Source organism: Neofelis nebulosa, chromosome 3 (genome assembly GCF_028018385.1).
Source record: "Neofelis nebulosa isolate mNeoNeb1 chromosome 3, mNeoNeb1.pri, whole genome shotgun sequence".
Lineage (NCBI taxonomy): Eukaryota > Metazoa > Chordata > Mammalia > Carnivora > Felidae > Neofelis > Neofelis nebulosa.
The window spans coordinates 7,008,297-7,031,239 of record NC_080784.1 but is presented as its reverse complement, the minus strand read 5'-3'; the positions used below and the strand labels follow the sequence as shown (position 1 = coordinate 7,031,239).

The 22,943-nt window shown below is 43.2% G+C and overlaps 2 protein-coding genes across 4 annotated transcripts in view; one reads left to right on the top strand and one right to left on the bottom strand.

Annotated features, from left to right (window-relative positions):
* The window catches only part of MCPH1 (microcephalin 1), a 273,841-nt gene that overhangs the window by 64,153 nt on the left and 186,745 nt on the right, over positions 1-22,943 (bottom strand). The gene's annotated exons all lie outside the window — the stretch shown is intronic.
* Positions 17,361-22,943, top strand: part of ANGPT2 (angiopoietin 2) — a 61,522-nt gene continuing 55,939 nt past the window's right edge. The window contains exon 1 of one of the 2 annotated variants that reach the window (XM_058719860.1): positions 17,361-18,147. In XM_058719860.1, coding sequence (XP_058575843.1) covers positions 17,863-18,147 — 285 coding nt within the window. In that variant the 5' untranslated portion in view covers positions 17,361-17,862. The remainder of the gene's footprint in view (positions 18,148-22,943) is intronic. The other variant, XM_058719859.1, reaches the window with a different exon arrangement.

Genomic DNA, 22,943 nt, shown 5'->3' with positions numbered 1-22,943 from the left:
TAACTTTCTTGTAAGAATATAAGAACCATCAGAGGATATTGTTCTGTTTTCATAGGAGATGCTGATGTTTAAGTTACATGCTAATGATCAAAAAGAAAACCAAGGGGAGGACAGGGAATGATTGCTTTTATCCCTAACTTTGCACTCTCCTTGTTGCTTTTCTTGGTTCCGCAGTTACAAATAGCACAGGGGCATCCGATATCAGAATAACACGTACAAACTAGCAGGACATCCATCCCCCACTAAAAAAGAAATAGATGGCTGATGCTTGAACAATGAGGTGGTTAGGGGTGCTGACCCCCTGCACATTCAAAAATCCACATGTAACTTTCGATTCTCCAAAAACTTCGTTAATTGCCTGGAAGCCTTGCTGACAACATGAACAGGTGATCAGCATATATGCTGTATGTTATATGTATTCCGTACTGTACTCTACCACAAAGTAAGCTGGAGAAAAGAAAATGTTACTAAGAAAACCATAAGGCAGAGAAAATACAGTTACAGGGTGGTATTTAAGCGAAAAACATCCACGTATAAGTGGACGTACACCTGCTCAAACCGTGGTTGCTCTGTTCACAGGTCAGCTGCACTTACTGTCAGTCAACACTCAATGTACAAAGCATTACAAGAATACAGTACACATCCATAGGAGTAAGAACCAGAGGGCTGTGTTTCCATAATATGCTAAGTGGCACAGTGGCCCCTGGAAGGTCACCTGGCCTTCCCACACGTGGTTTCCTCATCTGTGAATGAAGGCTCTTTCCGAGTCTCCATCCAACTCTGAGATCCTTTCAGTTCAGTTTAATGTGATGAAGGGCCACAAGCTGAATCAAGAAAGTACTAACACTCCACACCTATTAATGTGTGAGTCGTAGTGTAACTCACCAAGAGAGGGACTGGCAAATGTCACATGACTTCAGTAGGAGAGGGGGGAACCTTTGCCTGTGGTTGGCTGGCCTCTAAGCACCGACACTTGCTGAACGGATCCCTGCCTCATGGATCCTGGTGGGATGCAGAGCCGCCTTCCCTCCACAGAGTCAGAAAATGCCAGATTCTCACTTCCCCAGCTCACAAGGCTGCTGGGGCCCAGGTAATCTAGGAGCTGTAATCTGACACTAACCGTAAGAAGCAGAACGGGCCATGTTGGGCTATGCTGGCTGCAAATCTGACTCCTGCTGGTTTGGGGTAGGAGGGAAGTAACACTTCACCGGGCCAGTTCTGTGTGGGAATTGTGAAAGTGGCTTTGGCTACGTAGCCTCATTATTACTGTTATTTTTTGAACTACCCAATTTCCTTTCAATCAACTCCATTTCTACATACATCAGAAAACATCTGTTTCCCTCACTTATAACTAAGAACCCTGGCAGTGACTGCTGGTGACACCTGCTTTGGGGACATACAGAATTGCCCTTTCCTTATTTGTCTTATTTTTCTAAAACTATCTCATTATCTTATTTTCTTGGGATAATTTGCAAAGTGCGAACAAAATGTCCCAAATTCTACCTGTTAATTAGACGCATAGCACTTTTCAATAAAGAAGCCCAAGAAGAACGCTTTCCTTACTGATGGATGGGGCTTAATCAGAGGGTGACAGGTCAGATCTGACATTGTTAGGACAGATAGTTTTCAGTATTTAAAATTAGATCCAGTGGGGGAATGACTGCTATCACTTATTTCTCCAGGGGATGGATCAAAAATCTTATTCAATGAAGTAATCTAGGGCTCTTTCTTTGATAACTAGTCAAATGGAGAATGGGACCGAGAAATGGCACTAACCCACCCATCAGACGCTGTACCTGGGACATTGCCAGCATCACGGAATTCTCCAGATAACCCAGTCGTGTTGTTCTCATGTAACAGAATCGGAGAGGGCAGGTAGTTAAGGCTGCTCGAAGAGGCAGATGGCGGGTGGGTCTGCAGGAAATGAAAGAGGTCCTCCTATCCTTGGAGACATCCCATCTGGAGCGGTCCCCAGTGTTCTGTGGCATCCTCAGGCCAGCAGAGCCTTGGGATTCCATCTTGGCTTGAAACATCCAGACCCGATGACCTGCCCTCTGTTTGTTCCGGGAGTACCGGCCAACCGCTCGGATCTCTGGGCCATTTCTGCATAAAAACCATGGACTCTGCCCTGTGAAATAGCTCCAGGAATAATCAAGTCTCTGGGCTAGACAAGTCAAACTGTATTCCCAGCATTTAACCTATCTCATAGCAGCTAGAATTAGCACTGCGGGGACCAGCATCCGAGTCTGAACCATACAAGGCATCACCCGTCTCTCCTGCTGATCTGCCCGGCTTCTTCTGAGAAGCCGTGCACCTGCTCGGGCCCTGAACGAGCCCATGTTTGTCACCAGGAAGCTCTCAGATGGGTCTGCTTCCCCTGAACTCTCCTGTGTGGAGGACAGAGCTTTTGAAACTATCGGATTCCATCCCTGGCTTAGAGATGTCCAAAGTACACAACTTGCATGCTGAGTTTTGATTGCTAAGCACTTTACATTCGGGTTCTATGTTCTCTAAACTACTGGTATTTTGTGAGGAATGAAATGGTCTATTCCAATAAAGGAAAAAAAACCCAATTCCACAGTGAGGTTTAGATTATGTTTAGAAAACGGTCAACAAGTATTTTTCTCTTTTAATTGTTAAAACATTTAAAATGTATCCTAAAAAAACAACAGAAAACAAACAGGCCTAGAAAAGTTGGATATTAGCTCTTGTGTTCTGAAAACAGGCCTATTTTGAAGCCCTAAATAAGCACATTATGGAAAGGGGTTTCCCAAAGTTTTAGGCTTCAAGCCTTATTGTTTTCTCACTTTTCTTTTGCCAACTAAAATGTTGTTTAGAATTGATACTGGATAGCAAACAGCTGCAAGTTCTGGCTGAGTGTTTTCCTAGAAATACCAGTTCGGGAAAGAATTTCCACCCGTTCCCCTCTCCCATGAGCCTTCACAGTGGATCAAACTTATTCTTCTCAGAGATCGTGGCCCAAATGTTTATTGGGGCAGCTGAGCATCTGGTAAGCAATGCCAGGGTAGTGTTTTTGGCTGTTGGTGGAAGGAGACCACTTCTAATCCAGCCAGTGGGTGAGTGAGGCAGGAGAAACCCTGTTTCCAATTCAGAGGAGATATTTTGCTGTCTCATGGGAGGGCACACCCCCAGAGGGGAACTGTTCTCCATGACAACCAATCTTGGATTGGTTGGTTTGACCTTTTTTTTTTTTTTTTTTTTTAGAGCTACTTTGGAGGCAGCTGGATTAATTAGGGGCTGGATCACTCAGGTCGAGAGTCCCCACTAGCTCTTTCTAGATGATAGGATTACTGAGGATTCCTTAATTTGCATTTCTTCTACATCTACTTACAGTGTCTTTCATTTGGTGAACTGAAAGCTGAAAGGAAGCCACTGGAAACCAATAGGGTTATAATATTATAGTGCTGTGTTTGGTTACTTAGTAAACCTAACACAACACTGCGGTTTGGGGCATATTGAACATCATTCTGCCCTTAAAGGAGGAAAATGTACTATCATGGAAGACAAGCAAATACAAGTCTTTGGCTTACAGCACTTGTCTGAAAGAAGTTCTGAACATGTTTTGAGTACGAGCAGTAGAGTAAGTGTTGATAGTCCCAACAAATTATCTGGAAGGACACTTTCTTTTAAACGTACTTGCTAGACACTCATTTATGACTTGTACACTCAGAATCTATGAATGTGTTTATCTGGGGACAATGCATTCTGTATCAGGTGTTGTGCATTTGATAACTTAATCGCATCTGGAGCAGGTGACCTATAGATTTAGCAGCTTCATTCAATGCAACAGGTTCCCAAGCAAATGAGGCAAGAAGAGACAGAGGGCCAGTGAAGAAACTCCAGCAGCAACTCGGTTTAAAGAGCAGAAACCTCCAAATGAGAGGACACAGCACAAGCGTTCCACATGGTCTAAGGGAAAGGAGCCCAACTACTTAGAAAAGACTTTATCGGCCCAAGGTCTTGCAACAACTTCTCAGTGTCTTGGGCCACCTCCACCACAACAGGAAACCAAGAGGACGGGGGTGGGGATATCTTGCAACTCGCACAGAGCGTGATCCAAATGGCAGTGCTCTCAGACTCCGTGGAGATGGGAGCCTTGTCACAACAGACAGCTGAGTACATCATCTGCAGAGTGGGGCCCTGCGTGGGCATCCTCTCTAATTTCATTGTTATATGCCACTGTCTTTGAGCAGGTGCTACCAAGATGAACGCACAGAGGTCATTTTAAAACAGACAGTAGCAGCAATCTAATGAGGCATGGCCCCAGATTTTAATGAGTTCACAGTCAGTGGCGATAAGGAGCCATTATCCACCATAATGGAAGAATGGACAGGTGCCAGGGGCCTTTCTGGAGGCCGTCCTGCAGGGAGGCTTCCTGGAGGGAGTGACATTTAAGCTGAGCCTTCATGAAGGAGAACAGAGTGATTCAAGGGCAGCTGCCATTAAAGAGCGTTTGGTTTTAACTTGCAAAATGAAGCCTTGCATGGTTATCACCATTATTGAAATACTTGAGCTGCCTGGATTTTTCCTCCTTAGGTTAAACAGCGAGCACACAACCAAATGGTTAGAGTATTTGCTGGATACTACAAGCCAGCAACGTATTTTAATATCCTTGCCAATACTAATTCTGGGGGAAGCTGTATTAGTTGCTAGGGCAGCTGTAACAAAGGGCCGCACACTGAATGGTTCCAACAACCAAAATGTCTTTGGTCACAGTTCTGGAGGCTGAAAGTCTAAGATCAAAGTGTCTACAGGCTGGAGGGAGAATGTTCCAGGACTCTCTCCCAGCTTCCCGTGGTTCTTGGCTCGTAGAAGCATCAGCCTGATCTCAGCCTTCGTCTGCACGTGGTATCCACCCTGTAGGTGTGCCTCTGTCCAAATTTCCCCTTTTCATAAGGATACCGGTCATACTAGATTAGGACGCACCCTTCTAACAGTGTGGAGTCACCAGTGAAATTTAACTAACATGAACTGTAACTAATTATATGCCCAATGACCCTATTTCCAAATAAGACCTGATTCTGAGGTTCTGGGCGTTAGGGCTTCCTAACTCCCCTTCCAGGGGACACAATTCAAAGGCCCTCAAAGAAATTTATAAAGTTTATAAATTCATAAATTTATAAAGTTAGCTTGTGGGGGGCACCTGGCTGGCTCAGTGGGTTACACATCTAACTCTTGATTCGGGTCAGGTCACGATCTCACTGTTTGTGAGAGCGAGCCCCGTGTCGGGCTCTGCATTGGCAGTGCAGAGGCTGCTTGGGATTCTTCTCTCTCCCTCTCTCTCTGCCCCTTCCCCACTCACTCGCTCTCTCTTTTCTCCAAAATAAGAAACATCTTTAAAAAACTTACCATGCTAATAATTAGATCTTGCAGATTTTATTTTCAACCACTTGCAGCATCTCAGAGACACTATGAAGTAATTTTATCCTGACCAGCCTGGGTCTTCTTAATTTACCATTACTATCTACTTCCTCTAGAGCAGAAATCTAGAGAATAGGACACAAGATATATGCCAGAATCCACAGAACCTGCATCACTGAAATTGTGGCCAAGGGTCAAGGTTGATGAAGGCACTCTGCTGCTTAACTTTATCTAGAAGATCCTGGGTTGTTAAGATTTATGTAATTTACATAGCTGTTGTTTTTCATTACTAGCCTTTGCCATTTATTACAAAGTTAATTAACGAAGCCGGCACTGATCTTGGTCACGAAAATTAGGTCTTGCTCTTTCCCTGCTCAGATCAGTCTCTTGGGCATCAGACCCACACTGTCAATAGGAAAACTCTGCCTGGATGTTTTGTAACCAATGACAGCTGAACATGGATGAAGGTACACCCATCACCTCTCTATTTGCCTTTCTTCCTGGGCTCCCAAGGGTCACCAGCCAGCCAGCTGCTCGGCCAGAAGCCAGAGGGTCTTTTATTCTTGACTCTTCCCTTTTACTCCTTTATTCACTCTTGTTATTACCCTGTTCGTCACTCCGTTTTTTTTTGGAATGTGTACCTTCATCGTTTGAGGGAAATCTGTAAATCTTCCTGCCCTGGTCTCTCTCTTGTTATACTCCTCTTGAAATTCTACCCTTCAGGTCTTCACCTTCTTTCTCAGGGTCCACCTCTTGTCTCTCCACACTGTGCTCTCACACGGCTTCCCTGACTTATCTTTCAACTCAGTGAATCTCTCTTCAGATGCATCTAATCGTTTTGATCTTTGAACTATGAATTTCAGTGATCGTATTTTCTGCTACTTCATTAAGTTTTCTTTATAAATCTACCAGAGTTTTTCTTCTTTAGTGTTAGGATCCTTTAGGTGTTTTCAAAATTTTGTATCTTTAAGCATGTAAATGAAGCATGGTAAGTGTTATGGGTATAACTATGCTCTGCCCCCACAGATGTAAGTCTTAACCTCCAGTACTCCAAAGGCGGTCTTCTTTGGAAGCAGGATGGTTGCAGATGGAACCAGTTAAGCTGAGGTCATCAGGGAGTAGGGTGGGCTCCCAATCCAGTATGACTGGTGCCCTCATAGGAAGAGAGGGACATAAAAATACAGGGACACCCACAGGTGACTGACATATGATGACAAAGGCAGAGAATGGAGCTATGCAGTTACAACCTGAAGAATACCAAAGGTCACCCGCAAACCACCAGAAGCTATGCAGAGGCAAGGAAGCGTTCCCACACGGGTTTCAGAGGGAGCGTGCCAACACCCGCTTTTCACACTTCCAGCTTCCAGTTCTGTGAGACAATACATTTGCTGCTGTTTTAGGCTACCCAGTTTGCAGTACTTTGTTACGGCAGCCTGAAGAAATTAGTACAGTGAGGATGGTTATTTCATAAAGTGTGGCGATGGGTGCCATTTAGAAAGTACGTGCGGGTCTGTTTTGGCCATTTCTTCTTTCCGCTGACTTTTGCTAACAAGACTATGTTTTCTTACGTGTTCACTGATTCTTGTCTGTGAGGTACTCATTTTCCTTGGGAAATTATCCGTAGGAACCTTTTGAGACCTATGATGAAGGTGCATTCTTTTAGAAAGGACTCACATTTGCCACACATGTGGGAAATGGTTGATAGCATTGATATGGTTGAAATGTTTGATAGGTTGATATGGGGAAATGGTTGATAGGTTGATAGGGAAAGGTTGATAGCAGTAGCATGGGACCACTTTAGAAAAATTCAGCGTGACTTGAGTTTTTTTCCCAGCCACCTAATTTGCTCTGTAAAACTAAAATGGGTGATCCTGTGGCTGTGATCCTCAGGGATGCGATTCCCCTTTCAGAGCATTTAACGTCAGGGAGCATGGATAGGTTTATCTCTGCTCCAGGCATTTCGGGCCGAGTCCTCTGGGGCACCACCTCCATGGAGGGGGTGCCTTTCAAACTCTCCGCTGGCTGGCGGGGCCCTTGTCTCCTCACCCCACCTCCTGGCCTTGTAAAGGGAGGCTCAATTTCCCATTTGCCAAATGCTTTGAAGGCAAATCTGTTTACTATTCCACTCGATTCACTTGGTTCCTGCTTCCACTTACATTTGGACCTGATACTGTCTATCATCTTGTCATTTCACTGATGCCTTTCAAATAATTTTTTTTAATGTTTATTTTTGGGAGAGAGAGAGAGAGAGAGAGAGAGAGAGAGCGCGCGCACGCGCAGGGGTGGGGGCAGGGAAAAAAGAGGGAGACACAGAATCCGAAGCAGGCTCCAGGCTCTGAGCTCTCAGCTCAGAGACCAAGGCAGGGCTCAAACCCACGAGCTGTGAGATCATGACCTGAGTCAAAGTCAGCCGCTTAACTGAGCCACCCAGGCGCTCCTCAAATAGTTTTTAAATTATTTTATCCAGCGTTTTTAATCATTTTAAGTGGAATAGTCAACCCCAATACCAAACCAATCCCCTTCCTGGAATCCCCATAGCCTGTCCATCTAGAAGTCCTACTGATTGTCCATGTGAAGTCTCCTCGAGCACCAGGGTGATGTTTAGTTCACGATTCCATGACATCAGACCTGCATGACTCTGCACTTTCTCCTTTGATCCTACTCTCTTCCAACCTCTCCTCCATACAACACTGCAGGGGCCTTTCAGACTAGTCTGCTCCCTCCCTCGACAAAACATTCCCTTCCTTGGCTTCAGGCTCCCTCAGGGTAAATTCCAAATGCCTGAGTCGGACTCCTCGGGAGCTAGAAAGATGGGATCTCCAGGCTCATGCCTTCCCTGCACTCTGCTGGATTACATAATTACTCTTCAGTTGCCCGGTCTCATACTTTAATTACACATGCTTTTTCTTTGCCTGGAATGTAATCCTTCAATTTTGGTCTCTATGTTGGAGGAGGGATGAAAAGGTTCTTTTTTGTTAATTAATTAATTTGAAAGGGAGAGGGAAAGGGAGAGAGGGAGGATGAGCTGGGGGAGGGGTAGACGCAGAGGGAGAGAATCCCAAGCAGGCTCTAGGCCCAGTGCAGAGCCCAACACGGGGATCGATTTCACAACCACGAGATCATGACCTGAGCCAAAATCAAGTCACATGCTTAACCAACAGAGCCACCCGGGTGCCCTGAAGGTCCTTTTTAAATAAGTGAAACATTTGGATCTAGACAGTCATTGAAAGTATTCTTGGCTGTTGACTCAGGCCGCATCTTTATTCTGGAGCCTTCCCGTGTGGTGCTCCTGCTCAGTACCCTCCCAGAACCACCAGGGCGGGGTCACAGCACTGTCCCTGTGTCCTGGAAGGTGGGTTTACCTCGTCAGACTGTAAAAAATTGCTACAACGATCAGGTCTCTAAACTCACCTCGTAACAGAGACAAACACAAAACTCTAGTGTTTTGACTGTTGCAATGGCACAGGCTTAACTCATTTGGGTAGTAACCTGATCACCAGAGGATACTGAAATGGCTCCGGACTCTGTGTGTGGTAAACAAGTGCTTAAAAATGTTTTTTTCACTATGTGCACATACATACAACACACACACACACACACACACACACACACACACGTGTAAGTAGGTGTGCAATTTCTGCATATGGTGTGGTGTTCTCCTGCATTAAAACTATACTGAAAGCATGCTGGGTTGTATACTAGTTGCTAATGATATTTATGCCCTATATCGCATGTCATTCCTATAAATGATCTTAATAAAACATGGATGGTTTTCCCTGTTATCTGTTATGAGGCCAGTAGAGGGAGCAGGTATTACAGGTGGATCTGGTACTTGTATTCTTATACAGACACCATCTCTAACAGGTTCTGTTTTAATTTTTATTGTAGTCAAGCAGGACTTTTTGACCAATAAATAAAAAAGATCACTGAAATATGCATCAGGATTTTGAGGAAAGGTAAACAGTGTTTCTCTTTTGTAAATATTCTACTAGAATATATTTATATAAATATTATATATATATATATATATATATATATATATACACACATACACACATATAATTTTTTTTTCCTTGAGGGAAACAGATGCCAGGAACTAGGCACCTTAACCCTGCTATAAATGTTCTGTTGCTATAGGCTTTGTACAATTTTCTTCCTTTCATTTTTTTCTTTTGTATCAGTCTTTCTTTGAATTTAGACCCTTTCCTTAAAATAAAATATTTTGGGAAGTATAGTTTATTATTAATAGAGCCCCAAAGCAACTGACATAGGGTTTAAGACAAAAAGTGGAGCATATACATATCAGATTTTTTAGGAAAGACTTAAATCATCAGTAGACAACCGTACTTAAATTGACCAAGGAAACAAGAATGGCAATGGAGTATTTTTATATACTTGAATGCAAACATCGCTTCCTTTTATGCATAACTATTTCTTATACTTCTAATGTAATTCTTTAGAAACTATATATAATTCTTCAAAAATGAGTTTTTATACATGTAACTCCATAATCAACCCTAATTTCCCACAGGAAGATTTTTTTATATCAAGTCCGTTAGGCAGACGGGAATACCAAAAGGGGGTCATGTGCTGTTATTTTTTTACTTCTTTGACATAAGCAATTTTATTTATGTTAACCTATAACCGAGAGAGATAATATATCTTCATGTAAATAGCACATATGACATTTTTATCTCTTATTTTAAAAGGTTTCTCATAATTAAGATAAAAATTTTTATAAATTTAGATTAAACAAAGATTAATCAAGATGGCATTAAGCCACTTTCAAAGGAAAATTCATTCTGAGACAAATTTATATACTTCTTTAGTAGAATGGCCATGACAAAGAGACCAGGCACATTTTTCACAAGCACAGAATTTGAATTCTCTAAAACCTTGTTTAAATGAATTTAGGAACATTTAATGCAGAATTATAAGCCCACCTCAAAATCTCTTGTGAACCACTGTGTTAGTCAAAGGAAAGATTTTATTGACTTTATATTGGTCATGGGTTTAACAGTAACCATTGACATCAATCTCCTGAAAGAAAATGTTTAGCATTTTTTTTTTTTTCTGCGGGGAGAAAACAGGACATAGAATTACCGGCAAAAATATTATCAGGCTAATGCACTCATCTATTGTTTTAGAATTTTATCCACTGCCTTTTTAAAGTTATGACTTGGTATCTTGACCTTTTGGGCATTTTTTTTTTGATGGGGAGATAAAATATTCCATAAAAATATTAGAGAATGAAAATATTTTAAAATCAAACAGCATTTGAGATAACTTTATATAACAGGAGAATTACATAAACTAAAATATTCCTAAAAATTCAGGGAATTTATGATGAAATCTTAAAAAAAAATAGTTACTTGGATATTTTCCAAGTTTCTAATAAATAAAAAGCTTTTTCTTTTCGATCTTTAAGGCTACATAGAATAGACAATGTGGCTTTAAAAAAACAAGTATGCTTCAGCAGATGCTGTGCTGGTTCATGGCACTACAAACTATAAAAGAGTCAGAAATCTTTTAAGTTTCCTTAAAAAACAGTCTGTTCTCTCCAAATGTCTTTCAGATGTCATTTCAGAGCAAATTCTCAGATAAGCTAGAATGAATGAGTCTTGGTACCTTTTTAATTGAACTAAGCTGAGTAAGAACGACATCCACCTGAGAAGTCACGTGAAAGGGATTTTTCTCATACGATTAACTCGGATTCTTCCATCAATATAACCCTCTAGCCAAGAGCCCCCATGGCTCTCGGTCAAACAAAAGTGAGGCAGCTGCAAGAAGACAGATAATTGTCACAGATAAGGCTGATGCTATCTAGGCCTCTGCCCTTTGGTCCCCGCACTCATTCCGGCTGCGTCGCGAATGAAAACAGGACTGGTAATGCAGGGGAAATGGCTGTTTCCCAGGAAAGGAAATTGCCTGAAAACACATCTGGCAAAGGGCTTTTTCTCCTCCTCTGGCAGGGAGATCTTTATTTTAACAAAATATACATTCCCTCACCTTCCACAAAGGTGAATTCTACACAGCCTATGCCCCATTCTAAGTGGGTGACATTTAATTTGTTCTCTAAATACAATGGGCCAGCTTTTTTATGTCACATGCTATCTCCATTTAATTGCAACTGGGACAGGAAATTGTGCTAAACTAGGCATCATACTTTATTTCAGAACTGTGTGTGTTCTACAAGGTACATCATTGTCTGCTAGCTTCTTACATTGGATGAAACTAGCGAGCCAAAGACAGGAGAAAAAGGCTGTCAAAGCCAGGAAATTGAGAATGTAGCAAGAATATATATCAAGTTTAACTGATGCAGTTAGATAATCAGTGGGATTTCCAGAGATTCTATCCTCAGCTAGTTAACACAATTTGACTTTAAGTCCAAACCGACGTGCGCACTTCCGAGGCGACTTTCCCTGCTTACGAATACCACAGGTCCTGGATACTGAGGCAGGCACATGGCGGGGATCCACACAGGACCCAACTCAAGATGACCAAAGGCTACAAACGGTCGATGGCAGTGAAACAGAGTCTGTTCACTGGGGATGTGTGTTTGTGCCGCACAGAGGTGACAGCCAGTAGGAAATGGCCCTCCAAAGACGTTCAAGTTTTGTCATGGTAAAATCGAGGTTAAAAACTATTGCTTTAAATTCTCCTTACACTCATCACCATTAACGGAGAAGAAGGGCACAGAGATGCACTGGGCTGGTGCGGTTCTTACCATCTCACTTCAGTGCGCCTTGATTTCTGTATTTGTTGGGGGGACAAGAGTTATCTTCCACGGGTGCACGGTGTGCGCACGTACACTTTTTTTCCCCTTCCTTCTGTCTTTATGGTAACCTGTAAGGGGCCTTTTCTTTGGAACCTTTTTCAAATCTCATGACTGGGAATTATCTTTCACAGCCTGTCAAGTACAAGCTGTAATAGCATGATTAGCAGCTTGAGAGAGAGAGGCATCACCATAGTTTTTGCAAGTGGCTCTAGACTCCAATGGTAGTTCAGGTCCAATACAACATGTATTCAAATTGAGTAGAAATAGAGGTCTTCTGTGACACTTACAAAGAAATCACTCTAGAGGGAGTGTGCTTTTGGAAAGCTGAAATACTAATTTCCTTCCTTCCTTCCTTCCTTCCTCCCTTCCTTCCTTCCTTCCTTCCTCCCTCCCTCCCTCCCTCCCTCCCTCCCTTCCATCCATCCATCCATCCTTTGTTTCTTCTAGCTGTGGCCGCATCTTCAGCCCTCATTCATTACCCTATACAATTTGAAATAAAAGTAGCAAAAATAACTTTCTCTAACAACAATTTTACGTCCAGTGAACTTTCTAATGGTTTTCCCTGTGCACCGAACATTAAATTGTACATAAACATGTGGACTGATTTTATTCAGCCAATTTTTAAAAAGCCAGGGAGAGGAGGGAGATGGACAAGATGTCCCCAGCATGCCAGGCAGGCGCCTGAGTGTCTTGAGTGTGCCTGACTGTCTACAAACGGTCCAAAATCAAAACAGAGTGTCCCAGGTTCATTTCTTAAGGTATTTCAGTACTGAGAGTCCCCCCTGTAGCAACATAACACTTTCCAGTTTCCAGTGAAGGCCACACTGGCCAAGCAGCCCGCCCCCGTCTCCATGCCCGAGGCGGGCAGGCAGCAGGGAGATAAAAGCGGTCTGCTCTGGTGAGGGCGATGGTGACCACAGCAGGCATGAGGTGAGCTCAGGAGGATCCGTGCAGACAGCACGGCAGGAGCCTTGTGCTCAAAGGTTCAACAGATGTGGGACATCCATGTGCCTGTAAGTACCTGAGTACTTTCCAGGTGTTTTCCCATCAGGGATGGGGTTCTCAGAACAGACATTGGCTAGGCACACCTACTGGGATTTTAACAGTTCAGAAAGCAATGCCCATTCTGTGTCCACTTCCAACCCTTGTTCTGTGCAACAATTTTAATTATCCAGAGCTCAATACCGGACCTTAAACAGGCTCCCTGGACAACAGCAGAGGTCACATGGGCTTATCCAAAACTTCTATCTGGCCATCCATGGCTTGGGGGCTGCCCCATTTTGTGCTGATGGAAAGCTAGCATGCTTTTTTTGGTTGTGGGGTTCCTGAGACACCATTCAAAGAGAGCCTAAAGTCTGAGAGGCTCTGAGATGGCTCTGGGTGACCTGGGACCCCTGGAAGACTGTGGTGGGTCAGATTCCAAGATCCAGACAGAAGTCGATCTACAGTTTGCCCGGACCTGCATTTCAGGAGGGGACAGGGAGGCCACCAACAAGGGGAGATTCTCAGGCATTGCCCATACATTAGAGCTTTTGTTCAACAGGCCAAACCAAAGCATCGTCAGAGTTCTTGGTAATGCTGACCTCTGTCTTTGAGGAATAGGTAAGAGTGTTGTTCTTGGTGCTGTGAAACCTGATTTATAAAGCAAAGTGCAAGGAAAACTCGAGACGGCTCTACAGAGAATAAATGGGAGCTTCCAAAACCTCAGCTGATGACATACAGTATGGGGAGAAAACAAACATTATTAAGAAAATAAATAGCACCACGCACAGCTGTTCGGCAGGACTGTTAGGAAAAAAAAGTGGTTGGGCAGGAAGGCAGCGTTTGGGAAGGCTGTAATAATATTTCCCATTTTGTAGCTTCATCTGCCTTTGCTATCCTATCAGCAGGGCACTGAAGAAAACTCAAGATTCTCTTTGAAAATGAACAGTTAACAGTTCTGAGAAGCACTGTCCAGCCTCGTTCGAGCAGAGGGGGGCCTGGGCTGGGCCTGCTGTCCCCCAGGCTGGGGTAGGAGTTGTCACACAGCTATCTGTGGCCCAGTGCAGGAGGGTTAGCTGTTATCGTGCTCCTTCGTGAGGCTCCCCACCCAGATCTGCCTCCTCCCCCTCCTCCCCCCCTCACTCCTCCTCCTCCTCCTCTTCCTCCTCCTCCTCGAAGGAGGCTTACTGGCTCCCCTGTGTTGCCACAGGGGCTTTGCACATGCTCTCGGCATTTGCTCAGTGACCGACTGGGACAATCCATTGTGCAGTTCTGACTCCACGAGCACGTCCCCCGCCCCGGCTCCAACCATGTTCTGCCTCTGCTGTGCTGTGTCGCCTGCACTGGGCCCTGCCTGAGCCTGATGTCTGCTTTCTACCAGAGTCTAGTTTCCAAGCAAGCTGTCCTTGCCTTGTGTTTTAGGTCCAGCTTCAAAGTGGCACTTTCCTTTTGGTCAAATGTTCCTGCCCTTCTCCGAAGTCCCTTTCCCCCATGCCTGGTCTCATGCTTCTCAATTCTTTAGGAAGCCACGCTGTGATCTGAGACATGGGATGGCTGCCTGTTTACACTGGCGACACATTTAGAGTGGCCTCACTTGCCACGGCACGTCGCCCTGGACAGACTCCGCCAGGTTCTAACTCAGGGGCTGGGGAACTACAGCCTGTGGTCTGTATCAAACAGCTAAAGGGAGCTAAGAATGATTTTTACACTTTTATAAATGGCTGAAAACAATTTGGAGAAGAATATCTCAGGACACGTGAAAATTACAAGAAATTCACATTCCGGTGCGCACAAATAAGGCTCTGTCATCTAGGGATGGTCCACGGCAGCTTCCACGCTACCGTGGCAGAGCTGAGAAGTGGTGGCAGAGGCAGGATCGCCCGCAGAGCCTGAACTACTGACTGACCCATTTACACCACTTTTGCCGTCTCCTGGTCTACGTAGAGCTTCCCCACAACTCTCCGGTAATAATTCCCATTTGGGAACCTACCAAGAGCTGCTCAACGCACATTCTGAGCTGGAAGGGGCAGACAAGGAGGGATCCATGCCACCGCCTGTGGGGCCAGTGCCCCTGCAGCAGCCACACCCCCCTTCGGATTGCCGTCCCCATCCCTCCTACCAGGCCCTATTCGTTCATGGGTGTCTACCTCACCCCATTAGCTGTGTCTCTGCAGCTCGGGAGCATTAACATCCACCCCCAGCACCCAGCAGGGGCTCTGACACAAACGAGCAAACGAGAAGTACTTGGGGTATAGCCTCTTCCTGTGGCTACTTTTTTAAACCACCCTACTTGCCTGGGAGACAGATGAGTGAATTTTCGAATGGGGACACGCAGTGTGTGCCTCATGTTTCTGCTTCACGTTGGGAGAATGACACAGCTATAATAGTTAGTGGTGGAACAACTAATTTCCAATGAATAGCAAATACGGAAGTACTAGTCCTAAATAATATTACTAGTCTGTATCGTTTTAATCCTCAAAGGCACTACAGTGAAAGAATCCTTTTGTTTTGTGAAAAAGCGGAGGCCTGGAGAAGTCAGCAGTGGTTAGCTTCAGGTCTGGGAGAATCAGGGTTCTTACACAGGGCTCTTCAGAGACTATCTGCTTCCCCCTACAGTCAGTCGCCTGAATGGGTACATTTTCTTTAATTTCTTCCTTCAGTGGAAACCATGTACCAGAATCGTGGTGGACTCAAACCATCTCTTCTGCTATAAGACCCTCCTGGGGCATGAGTTCTAGCCTTCCCGAGTGACAGAACCCTCTGGGAGGTCTGGGAATCCCTTCTCAGGAAATGACATGTGCTACTTTATTCGGATGTTAAGTAACAAGATCCAGGGATGAGTCTGGTGACAATGTAGTGCTGAGCTGACAGCTTGGGATACTGTAACTAGAACAGCTAAGATTTCTATTGATGAAAAAGCCACAGGTATTGATCACTGTTGCTTAGGACCTATTCACAGTTAAAGGAGAGGCTACTTCAGGTAGAGTTTGGTGAAGAATAAAGACATAGTTTTTGTCTCCGAAGTTCATGGACCCCATTAATTGTGTCCATGGACCTCAGGTGAAGAACCGCAGCTCTAGAAGTAATGTGGGGGGAGCCAGCCAGTGCGTAGGAGGGCTGTTTTTAAAGGTCTATTTAGGTCTCTTGAAAACACACATTCCAGGAAAACAGAATTCACCATACAAATTTCACAAGCACCCAAGAATTAAAAACGTAATTCTGGAATGCTCTGAAAGCGGATCGTGCACGATACAGATGGAAACAGACTTTTGTGGGTAGACGGGTCCATCAGGTCGCTGTGCCGATAGGCTGCCACTGAACGGGGAGAACAAATCCTGTGCACAAATCCTGAGATAGAAACAGACCGTGGGCAAAGATTCCGAGTTTTTTCCCTATGTGCACTCTGGCTGGTTAGCATAGCATTAATCCCTAAAGTATTAAGTTTATGTTATTAAAGGAAGTCACCCCGGGGACTGAAAGAGCCATAGACTTGAAATAGAAAAATCCTGGGAGCTAATGCAACCCTTGAATTTTACACACAAGGACAGGAGAGCTCAATTAAAAAGGAGAGGTGATTTGCCTGAGTCCAATATGGAGTGGGGCTGAGTGAACCGGTCTTGGAAAAAAAACATGACAAAATAATGGGATTTGAACAAAACCTGATCTAAAACAGGAAAAGTCTGTGTTCCTCTCTCACCAGCATCTTAACTGAAATTCTGATTTCTGTCTGTATTGTAATCTGATGGACCATTAATCTGTCTAGTATGTTTTAGTTTGAATACTGAAGTGGATATTTTGTTTAAAAGATTCAGTGTCAGAGCTCAGAAACTGAATTCCCCAACACAAGCCAATAAAGCGAGATCTTCTCATCCAACCGTTTTCAAATGAAAATTCTGTACATGTAGCTAAGAGTTCAAAAATCAAGTAAGACCAACGAAACTATTTTCCCTATGGAAAGGCAAAGCGTTTACAAGAGCGAGACTTCTTCTTCCTCTTTGTTTGTAATAACAAAAATAAACCAAAGTCCTGACATATTTGTAGTATTTTTATTCCTAAAGGAAAAAACAGGAACTTTCATTGTGCTTTAAAGTTATTACCCTAGATATTTTACCAGCTTAGCACTGTGAAATCAGTTTCAGACATGAGAGACCCACTTCTCTCTCTAGGAAATACTCAATTAGGGTGGTGCCTCTGAAAATACCCAGGGGTCCTGTGGCTGATCCGTGCTTCCCAGAGGGTTTCTGCAGCATATAGCCCTGGTTGGACAGCACACACATGCTCGGATTTTTCCTGTTGCCTGGCTAGTGACCCCCCTACAGGAAGATAACAAGCAAGCCAGGAGGGCGGAGCAGCTCGCGACACATGTCTGCCCGCTCTTATCAACTTATCTTATAAGGAAAGTGATTGATGCAGATCCTGACACCCAGAACCTGAGGGAAGAGAAACAAGGAAGCATTAACTCTGATCTGTAAGGGGAAGACAGCCCTCAGGAGTGAGCAGGGTTATTCTTTCTACTGCGATCTGACAGTTCACTGCAGGACGGGAGGGAAGACCAGCGTGAACAATCACGTTCCTGCTAGGAAAGGAGGGAAGAGACTCCCACTGATGGACCTTACACCATGGCAGCGGAGCCCTGCCTCTGAGAGGGCAGCTTAGGAGTGGGATTCCTATGTGCCTTCCAGTTTGCTGAACTGCTGCTTTACTCCCGAAAGAAAGAAAGAATGTGGCAGCTTGTTTTCTTTACTTTGAGCTGTGATCTTGTCCTAGCCGCAGCCTATAACAACTTTCGGAGAGGCATGGACAGCATGGGGAAAAGGCAGTATCAGGTTCAGCAGGGGTCCTGCAGCTACACTTTCCTCCTGCCGGAGACAGACAACTGTCGCTCGACTAGCTCCTACGCGTCCAGCGCTGTGCAGAGGGACTCACCACTAGATTATGACGACTCCGTGCAGAGGCTACAAGTGCTGGAGAACATCATGGAAAACAACACTCAGTGGCTAATGAAGGTAGGAAAACAAAAATCATTTTTATTTGGTGAATGGTGGAAGCTAATTAAGATCAGCTCAGTTTCCACGGCCAAAAAAAAAAAAGAAAAGAAAAAGAAAAAGAAAAAAAAATCATAAAACCGAAAAAGAGACAAACAACAAACCCCAGGCAACTGATTAGCGCAGGGGAGAGACGGTGACTCCTACCTTTGAATGAATTATCGTTTCTTTTATTCTGTCCCAGGGTGTAAAGTAGTCGTGGGTGAAAAGCGAAAAGGATTATCTGAGAAGAATGCCAGAATCAACAGAGCACAATCTCTGAGTTAGGAATCTCTATTTAATAAAGGAGAGGAAGTGTACCTCTCTGCAAAACGTGTAGGCTGTGTTGTTTGTGTAAGTGGTTTAAACTCAGTAACACCCATTGCCAGGGATGTTATAAACTGGTTGCAGGCATGGGAGGGAAGCCGTAAGCGACTGCAGCCCGGGAGCCAGGAAAAACGTGACAATCATGTTAATTACTGATCCATAACGGATGGAGTAAAGTGCTTTACCAATTTCCTGAATTTATTTACTAAAATAGATTGTTACTCTTGGTAAATGAGAGGAAATTAAATAAAGCAGACTTCAATGTTTCTCAGAATCTGAGGGCTTGACTCTGAAGGGTTTGCCATTAGGTGAATGGGGTAGGCATAATCTCAGGCATCTGGGGTTCTTCAGCACCCAGCCCCTTAGCTCCAGCAGCAGGCTGTGAAGGACCACCCCACGTGGGACGGGCGCGCAGGGCATTTTGCTGCAGCAAATGCCATGACGAGATGGTCATGTTCTCAGGGCTATGATGCTATATAGTTTCACAGACTTTTCATAGAGGGTTGAACCAAAACAGGATATTGCAAACTCACTTTTTCTTTCCCAAGTGATCATTTTCCGAAGTAAATGTGGGCACCGTTTATACAAAACCCAAAATCACCCTGAGATTTTTCTTGATATGGACCATACATATATAGTCTAAAGGAGGCTTAAACAAGTTGTATAAATAGGTTACTCGTTACATATTACAATGACATTACGTCACAACGCTTACACGGTAGAGAAGGTACTATTTAATGAGCTGATTTCACCTGGTTCGAGACCTTGCCCCAGAAAGAATTCTCGATCTTTCATTTCACCATCAGCTTTCTGTTAGGATACTTTACCTTAATCTTAGAATAGATCTTGGCTCCAGATCTGTGTTTCTCATTAGCTGTCCTACCTTCAGAGAGGAAACGACTCAAGTTATTACTTGAGTCTAAGCCGCAATGAATGAGTGCTCTCAGCTCTGAGTTCACTGCAACCAGAGAGTCGCTTGAATCCAGAAACAGAGAACAACAAACACTCATCAGAAAGGCCTGCTGTATAATACACAACTCATAACTAATTGTCTTTGAAGGCACTGGCCCTTCTGGGCTAATTCTCCCATAGGTTTCCCTCTTTTCCTAACGAGGGTCCTGTGGTATGCTCTTTTCAAATGCTCAGTAATTCATAGATGTGCATAAAATAAGCTGTCCATTCACTGATGCACTTTTAAAAAAAAAAAGTACACGGCAGCACAGGTTCAAATGCTTGGAAGACAGACTATATCCTAAGTATCTTCTCACTCTGACTTCCCATTTCTTCTCAAACTGTCATGTCCTTGCTGAACATCCACAACATCCGCCGCGGTTACGCCAGGGCGAAGAGCCACGGTGAGGGATGAAACATACATCATACATAGTAAACATTCTAATCTGCCCAGCTGGTAAATCATCTCTTAAAATAAACAGTCAAGAAACATAAAAGAATGTTTTGCCAAATGCAAGATTCCTAAATTGCATTTGCTTAATGAAGCCCACAGTAAGTATACCTGGAAAACTCCATAGTCAAAGCTCATATTTCTTTCTAAGATAAACAACTGCCTTCTTAGACCTTTGAAACACTGTTTAAAGAAAGAAAGGGACAAGAAATTCTACATGAAGACAGCAACATTTTTTTCCTTTCCAGGTTCAAGTAGTAAATATTTGAACAGTAGCACAATGGCATTGCTGAATTCTTTCCCTAGCTAGCTAGCTAAATATCACCGAGGATGACTTAATGTTTATCTTTTCATCAGCTCGGCACCTGCTCACCTGTCCTATCTCGGGGATGTGCACCTGAGAAAGACAGCTTGTGCCCACCCACTCTGTTCACAGGCTTCTGGTGTGGGAATGAAAGCAAAGAAAGCAAATATGAAACCTGTTTAGAGTGGTTGAATGTAACCTCTCTGCTTGTTTTTTATTTCTGTGTTTTGTCACCTGTGATAATAATCACTGCTTTTCTCATAAGGGAGAAAATAATATATAATGGGATGATAGATAAAGCCACAGGATTAAAGGTTTAACATCACAGTCTATAACATGTATTCCTAGATTATCCTGGAGAGAAAAAGCACATTCCTCTGTTTTTCATTGTTTTGCATGGTTCCTTTCCTTTAGGGCTGTTTGTGTGTGTGTGTTTTTAATGTTTTCATATTTCCTTTTTCTCCCTGATCAACACTAAAAAGTAGAGGGTATGTGGCGGGGGTGGGGGTGGGGGATGGGGAAACTTTAAGATTTTAAGAAAAGTTGTTAAGAATGAAAATAATACCAAGTTTCTGGTTAATTTCGGGACCGATGACTAGCAGCTCATCTCCTCAGTGGTTAGCTTTGCCTCAGGAGCGTGGACTAGGAAAGCTGTTTTGCACATTATCAAAAGATGCCACACTGCCCCTTTAATGTGCCAGGCAAAGGAAGTGTGAGACTTCTGAATGAGTGCGGAGTAATATGAATGGAACAATACAGGGAGGGCTCACTTTCTGCTCAGTGGTTAAACAAGCATAAGATAGTTTACCAAATGCAACCCAATGACCTAAAAAAACATTATATGTCATATTCCCTTGCTAATCCTGCGACTATCGTAAACCTCTGCCCCAGTGATATTAAACTCACTTTATAAAAACTGACAAATAACTTAGCAAAGTGGATTTTATCTTGCCTGGAGACCGAATGTATTTTTTTTTCCGATAAGAGGAAATAGGGAAAGGAAATAAACAATTATTTCACACTGATGAATACTTCAAATTTATAAACAACTGCAAAGTCTATTGTGCTTTAAAACACAATGTTTTGAAAAATAAAGCTAATGCCTATTAAATCGATGTAAACATTTCCTCTGTCATTTTTTTTTTCTTTTTTTAAGAAGAGAAGTACAGGCTGAGCACTGTACACGTGAACTGAGGGCCTTTTCTTTCTCTAAAGCCAATAGTGATAGATCCTTTCAATAAGGAATGAGAATCGTTGCGCTTCAGGGGCTGCATAGGAAACGATGCACTTTAGCTCCTAAAACACAAAGTTGCTGTCCCTGGGAAGAGCTGTTGGTGACCAGCCTGTCCCCATCCCTGAGGGGGAGAGTGTGTGTGTGTGTGTGTGTGTGTGTGTGTGTGTGTGTTTTATCACATGTGGTTGCTAAACACTCCTTAGCTGTGTATTCAAACAAACAGACAGACAAACAAACCAGAGCTTGATTCACCAAAGAAAAAAACCAATCCTACCATACCCATAGCCAGCAGTGTCCTGCCCTACCAGAGCAGGACCACCATTCCTGGGCTGTCATCTGTTGTATTTTCAATCACGAAACAGGACTGTGTTCAGTAGGAGAGGTAAATTTTGTGCATGTGGGTAACCTGAAGGAAGCCTCTATTTAAGAAGGCAGGGAAATGATTACTGTTATTTAATTATATATTAACATCATTATAGTAAGGGAGGAAGAGATGATTAAAGTTTCACTCTGGTAGGAGAAATACAATATATTTAACTTTGGGAAATGCAGGCATAATATAATGTGTATTATGTATTATGTAAGATATACAGTATGATACGTGGTCACTTTGTATAGTATATAAATATACTAAATTTTTACTATATATGTTATATATATATATATATATATATATATATATATATATATATATATAGCATTTGCTTTCCATGGTCAAGTAGTCTATGCTTGTATTTTTAAAAATATTTTTTAATGTTTATTTTGGAGAGAGAGAGAGAGAGAGAGAGAGAGAGAAAGCGAGCATGAGCAGGGGAGGGGCAGAGAGAGCAGGAGACACAGAATCCTTACCAGGCTCCAGGCTTCGAGCTGTCAGTACAGAGCCTGATGCAGGACTTGAGCTCACCAACTGTGAGATCATGACCTGAGCCAAAGTCGGACACTCAACAGACTTGAGCCACCCAGGCACCCCAAGTAGTCTCTGCTTATTAAACGAGGCTTCTGACATGCTGCATGAACTATGTAGGTACCACTCTATGGGCAGAAGATTATTTGCCTATAGAGTCTAGAAGTGGGAAATGGACTTGTGTACACAACTTCCATAATATCCTACTTCCTGTTCAGACACCAAATAATCCAGAAGGTCTCCATGTTAAAATTTGAAAACTGGTTTATTTTAACAGCATAGTTCTTTACAGTTTATAAACAGATTGTGATCCAACAGTTTATCTATAAGTCAGTTACTGTATAGGAACCTGAAAAAAAATAATGACCTTATCAATGGTGCTCATTTGCTCAGGCTGGCCTAGAGTGCCGATTTTAATCTATAACTGAACTTTTATATATTTATAATTGAAAAAAAAACAGTTTCAATCAACCCTACCACCATATGGATAACTTAAGAAAATATGAAAGTACTATATGGGCAATGTAAAATAAACAAGTCAAACCATTAAAACAGTAGAAAATAGGAAGTAAATTCTCCTTTTCCCTGTGCTTCAGCCCTTTCTCCA